This window comes from Nerophis lumbriciformis, linkage group LG02 (genome assembly GCF_033978685.3).
Source record: "Nerophis lumbriciformis linkage group LG02, RoL_Nlum_v2.1, whole genome shotgun sequence".
In the NCBI taxonomy this organism is placed as follows: Eukaryota; Metazoa; Chordata; class Actinopteri; order Syngnathiformes; family Syngnathidae; genus Nerophis; species Nerophis lumbriciformis.
Genome location: NC_084549.2, coordinates 71,950,596 through 71,967,025, shown reverse-complemented (window position 1 = coordinate 71,967,025; position 16,430 = coordinate 71,950,596). Strand labels below are relative to the sequence as shown.

The 16,430-nt window shown below is 32.9% G+C and overlaps 1 protein-coding gene across 5 annotated transcripts in view; it reads right to left on the bottom strand.

Annotated features, from left to right (window-relative positions):
- Positions 1-16,430, bottom strand: part of LOC133611410 (VPS10 domain-containing receptor SorCS1-like) — a 358,768-nt gene that overhangs the window by 188,722 nt on the left and 153,616 nt on the right. For 4 of the 5 annotated variants that reach the window (XM_061968164.1, XM_061968155.1, XM_061968172.1 and 1 more), the window contains exons 2-3: positions 14,983-15,050; positions 8,572-8,671 (exon numbers count right to left, since the gene is read on the bottom strand). In XM_061968164.1, coding sequence (XP_061824148.1) covers positions 8,572-8,671; positions 14,983-15,050 — 168 coding nt within the window. Of the gene's footprint in view, positions 1-8,571; positions 8,672-13,930; positions 14,206-14,982; positions 15,051-16,430 lie in introns of those variants that run through there. The other variant, XM_061968181.2, reaches the window with a different exon arrangement.

Below are 16,430 nucleotides of genomic sequence, written 5' to 3'. Positions count from 1 at the left end.
CTTACCTTCTTGAGACCTCCAAAAACTGCCTGCCTCTTTAGGACCACCCTTTCTTGATGTATAAATATTTGTATTTACAACATTAATAATATATGCATAAAATGCAAATATAAAAACGCTTGTTGTGAAAAATGAGTTGGAATTTCACAAGAAAAAGGTCACAATTTCACAAGAAAAACGTAGAATTTTGGCAGTGTTACAATAAAAGTTGTCATTTTACTCAACGCAAGTCAAAATTTTACAAGAAAAACTGAACATTTGTGCAATATTATGATAAAAGTTGGAATTTTACTCGACAAAAGTCACAATTTCATAAGAAAGTTTTAAAATGTTGGCAATATTATTATTATTCAATGACAAAAGTCATAATTTTACTCAAAAAACTGTCACTATTTTACAAGAACAGCAAAAAAATCTGCAATATTGTGATAAAGGTCCGACTTTTATATGACAATGTCGCCATTTTGCCTCAAAAAGTAATAATTTTACGAGAAAATAATTGCAATATTACAGAAACAGAAAGAATATGAGAAAATATTCTCAATTTTATAAGAAAAAGGTCGACACATTGTGAGAAAAAGACTGCTTTTAGTTCGTTTATGTATTTATTTATTTTTTGTTTGTAATTGTTTTTTAATCTTCATTATTTAGTTCAAGTTATTACAGTATGTCTCTATATACATATTTATTTATTTATTTTTAAATAATTTTGGCAAAAGGGGGCGCATTTTAAATTCTTACACACACTTGTTATTTCATATGTTGACTAGAGGGGGACCACTTCACATTTTTACACACACTTGTTATTTCATATGTTGACCAGAGGGGGAGCACTTCAAATTTTTGACACACACTTGTTATTTCATATGTTGACCAAATGAGGCATTGTCTATTTGATGCAATGTTATTAGGACCATGTTTTATGTCATCACTTGTTCACACCTCCTCATATGGAAGATACTTTTCCTTCTTCTTGTCTCAAGATGGGTAGAAATACAAGAACACACACACACACACACACCACACACACACACACACACACACACACATTCTTGTATTTCTTACCTTCTTGAGACCTCCGAAAAATGCCTGCCTCTTTAGGACCACCCTTTCTTGATGTATAAATATTTGTATTTACAACATTAATAATATATACATACTATGCAAATATAAAAACGCTTGTTGTGAAAAATTAGTTGGAATTTCACAAGAAAAAGGTCACTATTTCACAAGAAAAACGTAGAATTTTGGCAGTGTTACAATAAAAGTTGTCATTTTACTCAACGCAAGTCAAAATTTCACAAGAAAAACTGAACATTTGTGCAATATTATGATAAAAGTTGGAATTTTACTCGACAAAAGTCACAATTTCATAAGAAAGCTTTAAAATGTTGGCAATATTATTATTATTATTCAATGACAAAAGTCATAATTGTACTCAAAAAACTGTCACTATTTTACAAGAACAGCAAAAAAATCTGCAATATTGTGATAAAGGTCCGACTTTTATATGACAGATGTCGCCATTTTGCATCAAAAAGAAATAATTTTACGAGAAAACAATTGCAATATTACAGAAACAGAAAGAATATGAGAAAATATTCTCAATTTTATAAGAAAAAGTTCGACACATTGTGAGAAAAAGACTGCTTTTAGTTCATTTATGTATTTATTTATTTTTTGTTTCTAATTGTTTTTTAATCTTCATTATTTAGTTCAAGTTATTACAGTATGTCTCTATATACATATTTATTAATTAAATTATTATTAAATAATTTTGGCAAAAGGGGACGCATTTCAATTTCTTACACACACTTGTTATTTCATATGTTGACCAGAGGGGGAGCACTTCAAATGTTTTACACACACTTGTTATTTCATATGTTGACCATAGGCATTGTCTATTTGATGCAATGTTACTGGGACCATGTTTTATGTCATCACTTGTTCACACCTCCTCATATGGAAGATACTTTTCATTCTTTATGTCTCAAGAAGGGTAGAAATATAAGAACACACACACACACGCACACCACACACATTCTTGTATTTCTTACCTTCTTGAGACCTCCGAAAAATGCCTACCTCTTTAGGACCACCCTTTCTAGATATATAAGAAGTGTATTTACAACATCAATAATATATACATACTATGCAAATATAAAAACGCGTGTTGGGAAAAATGAGTTGGAATTTCACAAGAAAAAGGTCACAATTTCAAAAGAAAAACGTAGAATTTTGGCAGTGTTACAATAAAAGTTGTCATTTTACTCAACGCAAGTCAAAATTTTACAAGAAAAACTGAACATTTGTGCAATATTATGATAAAAGTTGGAATTTTACTCGACAAAAGTCACAATTTCATAAGAAAGCCTTACAATTTTGGCAATATTATTATTATTCTATGACAAAAGTCATCATTTCACTCAAAAAAGTGTCACTATTTTACAAGAACAACAAAAAGAATCTGCAATAATGTAATAAAGGTCCAACTTTTATATGACAAATGTCGCCATTTTGCATCAAAAAGTAATAATTTTACATAAAAAGTAATAATTTTACGAGAAAATAATTGCAATATTACAGAAACAGAAAGAATATGAGAAAATATTCTCAATTTTATAAGAAAAAGGTCGACACATTGTGAGAAAATGACTGCTTTTAGTTCGTATATGTATTTATTTATTTTTTGTTAGTAATTGTTTTTTAATCTTCATTATTTAGTTCAGGTTATTACAGTATGTCTCTATATACATATTTATTTTATTTATTTGTTATAAATTTTGGCCAAAGGGGCACATTTCAATTTCTTACACACACTTGTTATTTCATATGTTGACCAGAGGGGGAGCACTTCAAATTTTTACACACACTTGTCATTTCATATGTTGACCAAATGAGGCATTCTCTATTAGATGCAATGTTATTGGTACCATGATTTATGTCATCACTTAATCACACCTCCTTCATGTCTCAAGAAGGGTAGAAATACAAGTACACACACACACACACACACACACACACACACACACACACACACACACACACACACACACACACATTCTTGTATTTCCTACTTTCTTGAGACCTCCGAAAAATGCCCACCTCTTTAGGACCACCCTTTCTAGATATATAAAGAAGTGTATTTACAACATTAATAACGCTTGTTGTGAAAAATGAGTTGGAATTTCACAAGAAAATGGTCACAATTTCACAAGAAAAACTTAGAATTTTGTCAGTATTATAATAAAAGTTGTCATTGTACTCAACGCAAGTCAAAATTTTACAAAAAAAACAGAACATTTGTGCAATATTATGATAAAAGTTGGAATTTTACTCAATAACAGTCGAAATTTTACAAGAAAAGCTCAATATGTTGGCAAATTTATGAAAAGAGTCGTCATTTTACTCGACAAAAGTCACAATTTCATAAGAAAGCTTCAAAATTTTGGCAATATTATTAATATTCTTTGACAAAAGTCATCATTTTACTCAAAAAAATGTCACTATTTTACAAGAACAGCAAAAAAATATGCAATATTGTGATAAAGGTCCGAAAAGTAATAATTTTACATAAAAAGTAATAATTTTACATAAAAAGGAATAATTTTACGAGAAAATAATTGCATTATTACAGAAACAGAAAGAATACGAGAAAATATTCTCAATTTTATAAGAAAAAGGTTGACACATTTTAGTTCATATTTGTATTTATTTATTTTTTGTTTGTAATTATTTTTTAATCTTCATTATTTAGTTCAGGTTATTACAGTATGTCTCTATATGCATATTTATTTTATTTATTTGTTATAATTTTTGGCCAAAGGGGGCGCATTTCAATTTCTTACACACACTTGTTATTTCATATGTTGACCAGAGGGGGAGCACTTCACTTTTTTTCCACACACTTGTTATTTCATATGTTGACCAGAGGGGGAGCACTTCACATTTTTACACACACTTGTTATTTCATATGTTGACCAGAGGGGGAGCACTTCAATTTTTTTACACACACTTGAAAAGCTCAACATTTTGGCAATTTTATAAAACGAGTCATCATTTTACTCATCAAAAGTCACAATTCTATAGGAAAACTTAAACATTTTAGCGATATTATAATAATAATCGGAACTTTACTCGGCAAAATTATGACAAACGTCGTCATTTTACTCAAAAAATGTCACTATCTTACAAAAACAACAAAAAAAATGGCAATATTGTGATAAAAGTCAGAATTTTACATGCCAAATGTCACCATTTTGCATTAAAAAGTAATCATTTTACATAAAAAGTAATAATTTTACAAGAAAATAATTGCAATATTACAGAAACAGAAAGAATATGAGAAACTGTTCCCAATTTTATAAGAAAAAGGTCGAAATATTGTGAGAAAAATACTTTATTTTTTAATTTTTAGTTTGTAAGTAGTTTTTAATCTTCAATATTTACTTCAAGTTATTACAGTATGTCTCTACATACATATTTATTGTATTTTCTTTAAATTAATTTTGGCCAAAGGGGGCGCATTTCAATTTCTTACACACACTTGTTATTTCATATGTTGACCAGAGGGGGAGCACTTCACATTTTTACACACACTTGTTATTTCATATGTTGACCAGAGGGGGAGCACTTCACATTTTTACACACACTTGTTATTTCATATGTTGACTAAAGGGGGAGCACTTCAATTTTTTTTACACACACTTGTTATTTCATATGTTGACCAAATGAGACATTGTCTATTAGATGCAATGTTATTGGGACCATGATTTATGTCATCACTTGTTCACACCTCCTCATATTTCCTTCTTCATGTCTCAAGAAGGGTAGAAATACAAGTACACACACACACACACACACACACACACACACACACACACACACAGACATTCTTGTATTTCCTACTTTCTTGAGACCTCTGAAAAATGCCCACCTTTTTAGGACCACCCTTTCTAGATATATAAAGAAGTGTATTTACAACATTAATAATATATACATGCTATGCAAATACAAAAACGCTTGTTGAGAAAAATTAGTTGGAATTTCACAAGAAAATGGTCACAATTTCACAAGAAAAACTTAGAATTTTGTCAGTATTATAATAAAAGTTGTAATTTTACTCAACGCAAGTCCAAATTTTACAAGAAAAACAGAACATTTGTGCAATATTATGATAAAAGTTGGAATTTTACTCAATAACAGTCGCAATTTTACAAGAAAAGCTCAACATTTTGGCAACTTCATGAAAAGAGTCGTCATTTTACTCGACAAAAGTCACAATTTTATAAGAAAGCTTTAAAATTTTGACAATATTATTATTATTCTATGACAAAAGTCATCATTTTACTCAAAAAAATGTCACTATTTTACAAGAACAACAAAAAAATATGCAATATTGTGATAAAGGTCCGAAAAGTAATAATTTTACATAAAAAGTAATAATTTTACATAAAAAGTAATAATTTTACGAGAAAATAATTGCATTATTACAGAAACAGAAAGAATATGAGAAAATATTCTCAATTTTATAAGAAAAAGGTTGACACATTTTAGTTCATATTTGTATTTATTTATTTTTTGTTTGTAATTGTTTTTTAATCTTCATTATTTAGTTCAGGTTATTACAGTATGTCTCTATATACATATTTATTTTATTTATTTGTTATCAATTTTGGCCAAAGGGGGCGCATTTCAATTTCTTACACACACTTGTTATTTCATATGTTGACCAGAGGGGGAGCACTTCACTTTTTTTCCACACACTTGTTATTTCATATGTTGACCAGAGGGGGAGCACTTCAATTTTTTTACACACACTTGAAAAGCTCAACATTTTGGCAATTTTATAAAACGAGTCATCATTTTACTCATCAAAAGTCACAATTCTATAGGAAAACTTAAACATTTTAGCGATATTATAATAATAATCGGAACTTTACTCGGCAAAATTATGACAAACGTCGTCATTTTACTCAAAAAAATGTCACTATTTTACAAGAACAACAAAAAAATTGGCAATATTGTGATAAAAATCCGAATCTTATACGACAAATGTCACCATTTTGCATTAAAAAATAATAATTTTACATAAAAAGTAATAATCTTACGAGAAAATAATTGCAATATTACAGAAACAGAAAGAATATGAGAAACTGTTCCCAATTTTATAAGAAAAAGGTCGACACATTGTGAGAAAAATACTTTATTTTTTATTTTTAGTTTGTAAGTAGTTTTTAATCTTCAATATTTACTTCAAGTTATTACAGTATGTCTCTACATACATATTTATTGTATTTTCTTTAAATTAATTTTGGCCAAAGGGGGCGCATTTCAATTTCTTACACACACTTGTTATTTCATATGTTGACCAGAGGGGGAGCACTTCACATTTTTACACACACTTGTTATTTCATATGTTGACCAGAGGGGGAGCACTTCACATTTTTACACACACTTGTTATTTCATATGTTGACCAGAGGGGGAGCACTTCAATTTTTTTACACACACTTGAAAAGCTCAACATTTTGGCAATTTTATAAAACGAGTCATCATTTTACTCATCAAAAGTCACAATTTTATAGGAAAACTTAAACATTTTAGCGATATTATAATAATAATCGGAACTTTACTCGGCAAAATTATGACAAACGTCGTCATTTTACTCAAAAAATGTCACTATTTCACAAGAACAACAAAAAAAATGGCAATATTGTGATAAAAGTCAGAATTTTACACGCCAAATGTCACCATTTTGCATTAAAAAGTAATAATTTTACATAAAAAGTAATAATTTTACAAGAAAATAATTGCAATATTACAGAAACAGAAAGAATATGAGAAATTGTTCCCAATTTTATAAGAAAAAGGTCGACACATTGTGAAAAAAATACTTTATTTTTTAATTTTTAGTTTGTAAGTAGTTTTTAATCTTCACTATTTACTTCAAGTTATTACAGTATGTCTCGACATACATTTTTATTTTAAAAATGTATTTTGGCCAAAGGCGGCGCATTTCAATTTCTTACACACACAATTGTTATTTCATATGTTGACCAGAGGGGGAGCACTTCACTTTTTTACACACACTTGTTATTTCATATGTTGACCAGAGGGGGAGCACTTCACTTTTTTACACACACTTGTTATTTCATATGTTGACTAAAGGGGGAGCACTTCAATTTTTTTTACACACACTTGTTATTTCATATGTTGACCAAATGAGACATTGTCTATTAGATGCAATGTTATTGGGACCATGATTTATGTCATCACTTGTTCACACCTCCTTCATGTCTCAAGAAGGATAGAAATACAAGCACACACACACACACACACACACACACACACACACACACACACACACACACACACACACACACACACACACACACACACACACACACACACACACATTCTTGTATTTCCTACTTTCTTGAGACCTCCGAAAAATGCCCACTTTTTTAGGACCACCCTTTCTAGATATATAAAGAAGTGTATTTACAACATTAATAACGCTTGTTGTGAAAAATGAGTTGGAATTTCACAAGAAAATGGTCACAATTTCACAAGAAAAACTTAGAATTTTGTCAGTATTATAATAAAAGTTGTCATTTTACTCAACGCAAGTCCAAATTTTACAAGAAAAACAGAACATTTGTGCAATATTATGATAAAAGTTGGAATTTTACTCTAACAGTCGCAATTTTACAAGAAAAGCTCAACATGTTGGCAATTTTATGAAAAGAGTCGTCATTTTACTCGACAAAAGTCACAATTTCATAAGAAAGCTTTACAATATTGGCAATATTATTATTATTCTATGACAAAAGTAATAATTTTTCTCAAAAAAAGTCACTATTTTATAAGAACAACAACAAAAAAATCGTGATAAAGGTCCGACTTTTATATGACAAATGTCGCCATTTTGCATCAAAAAGTAATAATTTTACATAAAAAGTAATAATTTTACGAGAAAATAATCGCAATATTACAGAAACAGGAAGAATATGAGAAAATAGTCTCAATTTTATAAGAAAAAGGTCGACACATTGTGAGAAAAAGACTGCTTTTAGTTTGTTTATGTATTTATTTATTTTTTTGTTTGTAATTATTTTTTAATCTTCATTATTTAGTTCAGTACATATTTATTTTATTTATTTGTTATCAATTTTGGCCAAAGGGGGCGCATTTCAATTTCTTACACACACTTGTTATTTCATATGTTGACCGGAGGGGGAGCACTTCACATTTTTACACACACTTGTTATTTCATATGTTGACTAAAGGGGGAGCACTTCAATTTTTTTTTTTACACACACTTGTTATTTCATATGTTGACCAAATGAGACATTGTCTATTAGATGCAATGTTATTGGGACCATGATTTATTATCTCCTCATATTTCCTTCTTCATGTCTCAAGAAGGGTAGAAATACAAGTACACACACACACACACACACACACACACACACACTTACACACCAAAACGCCACGGCCTCCCGCCGGGCTCCTTTGCGGTGAAAATGATAGCACACGGAGCTGACGAACTCCGACAGGCGTGGACTCACCTTGCGCTTGTTGTTGGGACTCACGTACAAGTAGCTCAGGATGGTTTTGGGCCCCACTTTCTGGTTGAGTTTGTCGTAGGTGCTCCCGTAATCGGTGGATCTGCAATGCAATCAGGGGACACGGTGAAGGGGAGCAACACCTCGCGCTCGGAGACGCCGATGGTATCATTAAACGTGTCAGGCAGGCGGAAAATTGCCACGCCGAGCAATTTGCGAGATGAATGGAGATTTCTCTAATTATCAGAATAAACAAGAGGACGTGGTGTAGCATGGCGGCGGCGACGATCATTACCGCTATTGTTGACGCTCTGGGCGACGCACTTTACACACCTTTTGGAACTTCTGCAGCTGAAAGATGACGGTGAACTTTGTTCAACCCCCCTGCTTTGTAACCTTTCTCCGCCATAACCCGCTCGGTGGACTGGTGGTTCGAGTGTGCGCCCTGAGATGGGTAGGTCGTGAGTTCAAACCCCGACCGAGTCATACCAAAGACTATAAAAATGACCTCCCTGCTTGGCACTCAGCATCAAGGGTTGGAATTGGGGGTTAAATCACCAAAAAATGATTACCGGGCGCGGCACTGCTGCTGCTCACTGCTCCCCTCACCTCCCAGGGGGTGAACAAGGGGATGGGTCAAATACAGAGGACAAATTTCACCACACCTGTGTGACAATCATTGCTACTTTCACTTTAATTTTAACATATGAATGGCATTTTTACATTTACCCTATAACACGTTACTTTTGTCCTACGCTTTGAACCCTGCTGCTTATAAAGTGGCGCGGCTAATAACAGCCACATTGCAAATAGGCGTGTTATTGTTTGTGCTACCAGTTCGCTCACCACAGTGTTTCCTGCTTTTTAAAACTTAGCGCCGGAAGTACAAGTGCCGTTCTGTCTTTCTAGCCGTCCATAGCGATTCTACTCGTACGGAATTCCTCGTTCTTCACTTTAAGCAAACTTTCACAGCTTAAATATTTTAAAATATTTTACTTTATTTAGTAACCTTTCTCCACCATATTAATGCATATGAATGGCATTTTTTTTACATTTACCGTAAATTCCGCACTATACCTAGCTACTTTTTTTCCCTACGCTTTGAACCCTGCTGCTTATAAGGATGTGTTATTGTTTTTATTGTTTGTTATTGCCACATTTTGGACGAGTTCGCTCACTGCAGTGTTTCCTGCTTTTTAAAACTTAGCGCCGGAAGTACAAGTGCCGTTCAGTCCTTCTAGCCGTCCATAGCGTTTCTACTCGTACGGAATTCCTCGTTCTTAACTCTAAGCAAACTTTCACAGCTTAAATATTTTATAATATTTTACATTATTTAGTCTATGCTTTGTAACCTTTCTCCACCATATTAATGCATGTGAATGGCATTTTTACATTTACCGTAAATTTTATTTATTTATTTATTATTATTATTATTTATTTATTTTATTTTTTTAAATTATTTTATTTTATTTTATTTTTTTTATTATTTATTTTTTATTTTTTATTTTTATTTTTATTTTTTTTAATTAATTTATTTATTTATCATTTATTTTATTTAAATTTCCCTACGCTTTGATCCCTGCTGCTTATAAGACGTGAAGTGAAGTGAATTATATTTATATAGCGCTTTTCTCAAGTGACTCAAAGCGCTTTACATAGTGAAACCCAATATCTAAGTTACATTTAAACCGGTGTGGGTGGCACTGGGAGCAGGTGGGTAAAGTGTCTTGCCCAAGGACACAGCGGCAGTGACTAGGATGGCGGAAGCGGGGATCGAACCTGCAACCCTCAAGTTGCTGGCACGGCCGCTCTACCAATCGAGCTATACCGTCCTAAAGACGTGTTATTGTTTGTTATTGCCACCTTTTGGACAAGTTCACTCACTGCAGTTTCCTGCTTTTTAAAACTTAGCGCCGGAAGTACAAGTGCCGTTCTGTCTTTCTAGCCGTCCATAGCGTTTCTACTCGTACGGAATTCCTCGTTCTTCCCGCTAAGCAAACTTTCACAGCTTAAATATTTTAAAAATATTTTACTTTATTTAGTAACCTTTCTCCACCACATTAATGCATATGAATGGCATTTTTACATTTACCCTAAATTCCGGACTATACACGCTACTTTTTTTTCCCCCCTACGCTTTGAACCCTGTGGCTTATAAGACGTGTTATTGTTTATATTACGGCGCCACCTTTTGGACGAGTTCACTCACTGCAGTGTTTCCTTCTTTTTAAAACTTAGCGCCGGAAGTACAAGTGCCATTCAGTCCTTCTAGCCGTCCATAGCGTTTCTACTCGTACGGAATTTCTCGTTCTTAACTCTAAGCAAACTTTGACAGCTTAAATATTTTATAATATTTTACATTATTTAGTCTATACTTTGTAACCTTTCTCCACCATATTAATGCATAAGAATGGCATTTTTACATTTACCGTAAATTTTATTTATTTATTTATTATTATTATTATTATTATTATTTTTTTTTTTATTATATTTTTTTAATTTTATTTTATTTTTTATTATTATTTTTATTTTTTTTATTTTCTATTTTTTATTTTTTTATTTATTTATTTATTTATCATTTATTTTATTTAAATTTCCCTACGCTTTGATCCCTGCTGCTTATAAGACGTGAAGTGAAGTGAATTATATTTATATAGCGCTTTTCTCAAGTGACTCAAAGCGCTTTACATAGTGAAACCCAATATCTAAGTTACATTTAAAGCGGTGTGGGTGGCACTGGGAGCAGGTGGGTAAAGTGTCTTGCCCAAGGACACAACGGCAGTGACTAGGATGGCGGGAGCGGGGATCGAACCTGCAACCCTCAAGTTGCTGGCACGGCCGCTCTACCAACCGAGCTATACCGTCCTAAAGACGTGTTATTGTTTGTTATTGCCACCTTTTGGACGAGTTCACTCACTGCAGTTTCCTGCTTTTTAAAACTTAGCGCCGGAAGTACAAGTGCCATTTAGTCTTTTAGTCGTCCATAGCGATTCTACTCGTACGGAATTCCTCGTTCTACCCGCTAAGCAAACTTTCACAGCTTAAATATTTTAAAATATTTTACTTTATTTACTAACCTTTCTCCACGATATTAATGCATATGAATGGCATTTTTACATTTACCCTAAATTCCGGACTATACCACGCTACTTTTTTCCCCCCTACGCTTTGAACCCTGTGGCTTATAAGACGTGTTATTGTTTGTATTACGGCGTCACCTTTTGGACGAGTTCACTCACTGCAGTGTTTCCTGCTTTTTAAAACTTAGCGCCGGAAGTACAAGTGCCGTTCTGTCCTTCTAGCCGTCCATAGCGTTTCTACTCGTACGGAATTTCTCGTTCTTAACTCTAAGCAAACTTTGACAGCTTAAATATTTTATAATATTTTACATTATTTAGTCTATGCTTTGTAACCTTTCTCCACCATATTAATGCATAAGAATGGCATTTTTACATTTACCGTAAATTTTATTTATTTATTTATTATTATTATTATTATTATTTTTTTTTTTTTTATTATATTTTTTTTATTTTATTTTATTTTTTATTATTATTTTTATTTTTTTATTTTCTATTTTTTATTTTTTTATTTATTTATTTATTTATCATTTATTTTATTTAAATTTCCCTACGCTTTGATCCCTGCTGCTTATAAGACGTGAAGTGAAGTGAATTATATTTATATAGCGCTTTTCTCAAGTGACTCAAAGCGCTTTACATAGTGAAACCCAATATCTAAGTTACATTTAAACCGGTGTGGGTGGCACTGGGAGCAGGTGGGTAAAGTGTCTTGCCCAAGGACACAACGGCAGTGACTAGGATGGCGGAAGCGGGGATCGAACCTGCAACCCTCAAGTTGCTGGCACGGCCGCTCTACCAACCGAGCTATAGCGTCCTAAAGACGTGTTATTGTTTGTTATTGCCACCTTTTGGACGAGTTCACTCACTGCAGTTTCCTGCTTTTTAAAACTTAGCGCCGGAAGTACAAGTGCCATTTAGTCTTTTAGTCGTCCATAGCGATTCTACTCGTACGGAATTCCTCGTTCTTCACTCTAAGCAAACTTTCACAGCTGAAATATTTTATATTTTATAATATTTGACTTTATTTAGTAACCTTTCTCCACCACATTAATGCATATGAATGGCATTTTTCTATTTACCCTAAATTCCGGACTATACCAGGCTACTTTTTTTTCCCTACGCTTTGAACCCTGCTGCTTATAAGACGTGTTATTCTTTGTTATTGCCACCTTTTGGACGAGTTCACTCACTGCAGTGTTTCCTGCTGTTTAAAGCTTAGCGCCGGAAGTACAAGTGCCGTTCAGTCCTTCTAGCCGTCCATAGCGTTTCTACTCGTTCTTCACTCTAAGCAAACTTTCACACCTTTTGGAACTTTTACAGCTTAAAGATCCTGGTGAACTTTATTTTGTACAGTAAGTGATGTGTTTTTATGTTTGTTGGCTCTCATGAAGTGAGTAATAATCAGTGATGAAGGAAAAAAAGCGGACTTTGTGATGCGTTTTTTAAATGAACGTGCCACATCTGCTTAAAATGGTCAAAATAGGTAAATATTAAATGTTATTATAAATGTTACTACATTACATATATACTTACATCATGTATATATTACATGTTGGTATAAATGTTACTATATTACATATATCAATACATAGATGAGCTCGGGCCCGGCGAAGCGTTTCTGGGTGTTGTTGATAAATGGCTGTGGCTTTGCATAGTAGAGTTTTAACGTGCACTTACGGATGTAGCGACCGACTGTAGTCACTGACAGTGGTTTTCTGAAGTGTTCCTGAGCCCATGTGGTGATATCCTTTACACACTGATGTGGCTTTTTCATGCAGTACCGCCTGAGGGATCCAAAGTGCGTAATATCATGGCTTACGTGCAGTGATTTCTCCAGATTCTCTGAACCTTTTGATGATATTACGGAGCGTAGATGGTGAAATCACTAAATTCCTTGCAATAGAGGCTGGTTGAGAAATGTTGTTTTTAAACAATTTGTTGACAAAGTGGTGACCCTCGCCCCCGTCCTTGTTTGTGAATGACTGAGCATTTCATGGAAGCTGCTTTTATACCCAATCATGGCACCCACCTGTTCCCAATTAGCCTGTTCTGTCATGACTTGGACTATGGTGTGGTTTGTTCTCCCGAGGTGCAAGTGAATTGGACTGGTCACGGCATGAAGGTAAATACATAATTTAATAATAACACTCAAACGAACAAAAGGCGCGCTCAAGGCGGATGTACAAACTTGACTAATGAAAACAAAAGACTTGCACGGGGGCAAAAAACTATGAACAATTAAACAAAACACTAACTGTGGCATGAATCGAAACAAAACTTACTTGGCATGGACATGAAGTGCGCAGCGGAGGACAGAGTGTGACAGGGGGCATAAATGCGGGGATGTCGTCAGGACGAACAAGAGAAAATGAATGAACTTAAATACTATGGACATGATTAGTGAAAGCAGGTGCGTGACTCAAAACGTGAAACAGGTGCGTGACGTGACAGGTGAAAACTAATGGTTGCTATGGTGACAAACAAGAGTGCACAATGAGTCCAAACGTGGAACAGGTGAAACTAATGGGGTAATCATGGAAACAAGACAAGGGAGTGAAAAGACAGAAACTAAACAAAACATGACTTAAAACAAAACATGATAATACAGACATGACATGTTCACCTGTTGGATGTTCCAAATAAGTCTTTGACGAGCATTCCTCAACTTTCTCTGTCTTTTTTGCCACTTGTGCCAGCTTTTTGGAAACATGTTGCAGGCACATTCCGAATGAGCTAATATTTGCAAAAAAAAATAACATGAAATATCTTGTCTTTGCAGTCTATTCAATTGAATATAAGTTGAAAAGGATTTGAAAATCATTGCATTTTGTCTTGCACTAAATGTGGAGTTGTTGAAAAAGCCATGTAAAATTGCTAATGTTAATTTATAGCCTGTCGACAGCATATCTAGTGTAAATTAGAGTTGAGCTGTACGTTCAGGCGTCTTCTTGACTTGCTAGCATTGAAAATTGTGGCATTATCCGAGTGCTCGGCTGCTTGTTTCTCCCCCAAGTGCTTAAGCCAGTGGACATGGCATCACGCGCAACAAAGGGTATCAAAATATGGCATTTTACGTGAATGAAAGTACCGAATGAAGGGTAAATAGATAACACATGAATGTATATTATGAGTGTTATGAAACTTGAGGTCAAAGGTACAAACATTGCGGGGGGAAACAAGCACAAACGGGCTGAATGGCTTGAAGAAAAGCCGTGTTGCTACAAGCCGAGCAGATGCTCCTCCAGCGAGTGCAGGAAAGCGTGAAATGGTTTACATGCGCAATCCTCAAACGGGAGGCGGCGTGAATGCAAAGCAGCGCCGCTCGGGTTCTTACCTCCACAGAGAACTTTCCGTCACTCTGCCCGCGCTGAAGTCGTAGTACTTGGTCAGCATGAGGATCACCTGGGGGAGACACGGCGCACTCATCAAAAACATTGTCGTACGTAGGGTTACACGGTATACCGGTACTGGTATGGTATCGCAGTACTAATGAATCAAAAATGGTACTATACTGTTTGAAAAGTACCGGTTCCCCATATTTTTTTTATTTTTTTTTTAACAGGCATTGACATTGCTGGGTTTACGAGCATGTTCGGCAGCGTGCACGCACCGAGTACTTACAAGCAGACACAGTGTGGAGACAGAAAAGGGAGAATGGACGCATTTTGGTGTAAAAAGTAAAGATAAAGGTGAAGTTATAAGACTGAAACGCCCTATAATAAGTGATTATTACATTTTAACAGAAGTGTAGATAGAACATGTTAAAACAGAAAGTAAGCAGATATTAACAGTAAATGAACAAGTGGATTAATAATCAATTTTTTACAGTTTGTCCCTTATAATGTGTACAAAATAATAGGTGTATAAATGACACAATATGTTACTGCATAGACTAATTAGGAGTCTTTGTTTGTTTACTTACTACTAAAAGACAAGTTGTCTAGTATGTTCACTATTTTATTTAAGGACTAAATTACAATAATAAACATATGTTTCATGTACCCTAATATGATCTAATATTAATATTAATATTATTTAATATTATTCAAGGACTAAATTACAATAATAAACATATGTTTCATGTACCCTAATATTATTTAATATTAATATTAATATTATTTAATATTATTTAAGGACTAAATTACAATAATAAACATATGTTTCATGTACCCTAATATGATTGAATATGATTTAATATTAATATTATTTAATATTATTTAAGGACTAAATTACAATTTTTTATTTATTTTTTTCATTCCATTTATTTTACTTATTTCAGGCAATGACATAAAAAAGTACAAAGTTGACAACACATAATAATATAAATTAAGATAGTGCAAAAGGTAATGTATAGTATGTAATGCAATAATAAACATATGTTTCATGTACCCTAATATTATTTAATATTAATGTTAATATTATTTAATATTATTTAAGGACTTAATTGCAAAAATAAACATATGTTTCATGTACCCTTATATTATTTAATATCAATATTAATATTATTTAATATTATTTAAGGACTAAATTGCAATAATAAACATATGTTACATTTACCCTAATATTATTTAATATTATTTAATATTAACATTAATATTATTTAATATTATTTAAGGACTAAATTGCAATAACAAACAAATGTTTCATGTACCCTATTATGATCTAATATTGATATTAATATTATTGAATATTATTTAAGGACTAAATTACAATAATACACATATGTTTCATGTACACTAATATGATTTAATATGATTTAATAATAATATGATTTAATATTAT